The 2639-nt window shown below is 38.7% G+C and overlaps 1 protein-coding gene across 1 annotated transcript in view; it reads right to left on the bottom strand.

Annotated features, from left to right (window-relative positions):
- The window catches only part of LOC103481953 (uncharacterized), a 3512-nt gene extending 1418 nt beyond the window's left edge, over positions 1-2094 (bottom strand). The window contains exon 1 of the mRNA XM_008437794.2: positions 1466-2094. Within this exon, the coding sequence (XP_008436016.1) occupies positions 1466-1541 (76 nt within the window). The 5' untranslated portion in view covers positions 1542-2094. The remainder of the gene's footprint in view (positions 1-1465) is intronic.
- Between the last annotated feature and the right edge of the window lie 545 nt (positions 2095-2639).

Here is a 2639-nt window from a genome sequence, read left to right on the forward strand (position 1 = left end):
ATATATAAAAGGCATACAGTGATGTGTAAAAGATTTTTTCCTGTGAATTTATAAAAAAAGATGAAAGTCTCAGCTCAATGTTAGGCCTGTCACAATAACAAATTTGGTTGGATGATAAATTGTCACAGAAGTTAGGGTTAGAAGAAAAGAGGAAAACAATAACTCAGGCCAATTTCAATTATTGAGCTTGTTTTAAATGATCATCTGATTAATTGATTTATTGGTTATTGTGACAGGCCCACTCAAAGTAATGATATCTTATAACATTTCATGCACTCATGCAATTTCAGCCATTACAAACCTTCTGGTGTACATCTGAACTATTTGGATCTGAAACAAAAAAAAAAAAGGGAGGACTGCTTTGCAAAAGATTTTAGAAATTATCTTTAAAAAATGACAAAGAAAAGTCTGGTGTGCGTCTGCATACACTCGCTCTGGGTCAGTACTTGTAGAACAACTTTAATTTTAGTTGCAAGTCTTTTGGGGTTGGACTCTCTGACACTTTGCATAAATAGAAACCGCAATAGTTGACCATTCTTGCGAAAACAGCATCTATGGACGTCAGTATTCATGTCTTGCAGTGATATTTAGCCTTGCAATGATATTTAGCCTCTGTTGTGGTTTGTGGCTACATTTTTTTAACACATGAATATAACTTGGTCTTGTAGCTCTGGTTGTCCATTTACGGTTGTGGTTCTGCTGTCAGTGTCATGTCTTAAGAAGTGATGCGTAGATAGTTTTTTTTTTTTTTTTGCCACAAAAGAGAAAAAGTTCATATTGGATCTTTTATCAGCCAGAACACCTATTTCCAAATGTTTGTGATGTCCCCTGCATGACTTGTTGCAAAGATTAAACGTCTTATAGATATATATATTTTTTTATAAAGCTTACATTTGTCAAGTGAGCCACAAAACAGTTTTGATCTCATCAAACTCTATTAAATGAGTTTGCATCTCTGCAGGTCCTCCAGAGTTACCTTGGCTGTTTCCCTGATGAAGTTAGACGTTCAAATTGTGCTTTATTATTTTGTAACGTTTCAAGACAAAGTGGTTGCTCTAATTTTTTTTATGGGTATCAAAGTAAGGTGAACTGAACGCAAATGCATATTACAGTTTTATACCTGTTAAAAACAAACATGCATCATTTTCTTCCACTTCACAGTCATGCATAACTTTATGTTGTTCAGAAAATCCTAATTAAAACACATTATGGTTTGATACAAGATAAAATATTACAGCAAACTCCAAGACAACGCGCAAATGCAACATACTTCAGAAAGTAGCAGCTTAACCTGCTGGTGCGCGTTGATAAAAAACTGTTTCAGCATCGAACCATGAAGCATGCAACAGCTGCAACACCACACCGAAAGATAAATCCGAGCCATTAACTTTCGTCAGATTCCCAACCCAACCAAACGACAAATTGTCGTTTGCTTCCCACGTCACTCGAGCGTAAACAAACTCACCTGTCCGGGTGTTCGGCATCACCTCGGCAGGCATGCAGAGCAGCGCCAACACGCAGCTCCACCACTTGGCTTTCATCCCGCAACAGGGGCTGCAGGCAGGCTGCCACACGCACAGGACACCTGAGACGCTGCGAGAACCTCTGAGACTGACAGGGACGACTGTCACACTAACGCCTCATTTGTGGCTAGCGAAGGAAACTCATGACTCTGGGTACAAACTGGGGTGTGTGGGAGTGTTTATGCTGCGCTGCAGTCGATCAAAGGGCCTGAAAGCTGTTGTTGTCGACTTCGTTATTTCATGTTCCGTCACTCATCATTTGGGGCTCGTATTAATAAACACATTCAGAATGTCCCGAAAGGAAAAGTCACTGCTTTTTTTTCTTACTGCGATCTTTAAAGCGCCCCCATTTTGATCATGTTAAACCAAAGTGTGAACAACTTGAGACTCAACAGAAAAAACAAAACAAAAAATAACCAAAAAAATAATAATCAGTCCGCATGGGGTAAAACCCAAGGTAACACCATCTCGACGGGCTCAAGCTTTAAAAATGTTAGAAGCTTCTGAAACTTCAAGAGGCCGGAAAAGGAACCATATTGAGAACAACAGCCAAAAACAGAAAAATGTATTTCCCTTAACACGCATAAAAATTAAAAAAAAAATCACTCACAGCTGATGAATAATTATGTTTCGAAACCCTCGACGGAGCCGCTTCCAATTCCCCTGAAGTTATTATAGCGAGATGGCAGGTCGACATCAGAGATTTATGGTCCTAATGGCATGTTGGCACAAAAACAACACAACAGAAACCCACACACACACACACACACGCACGCACACACACACACACACAAATATTTTTGCGTGGCTATCTTTGTGGAGACTTTCCATTGACTTCCATTCATTTCTACAGCCTAAACCGTACCCTTATTCTAACCCTACCCATTACATACCTTATATAGGTTGCCCAGTCATGGTTGCTAAAAACTTTACAGGACTGACTTATTGTAGACTGATGATGATGATGAAGCAAAACATAATAGTAAAGACTTTCATATTGCATTAGTGTAAATGCAATACCTCATTACCAAATATACATGCTCAAAATAAAGGTATATTTGCATGTCTCTTGGTAATGCAATGTTTATCAAAAAGATTTGTGTAGCTGCTAATGGG

The sequence above is a fragment of the Poecilia reticulata genome, linkage group LG19 (genome assembly GCF_000633615.1).
Source record: "Poecilia reticulata strain Guanapo linkage group LG19, Guppy_female_1.0+MT, whole genome shotgun sequence".
Lineage (NCBI taxonomy): Eukaryota > Metazoa > Chordata > Actinopteri > Cyprinodontiformes > Poeciliidae > Poecilia > Poecilia reticulata.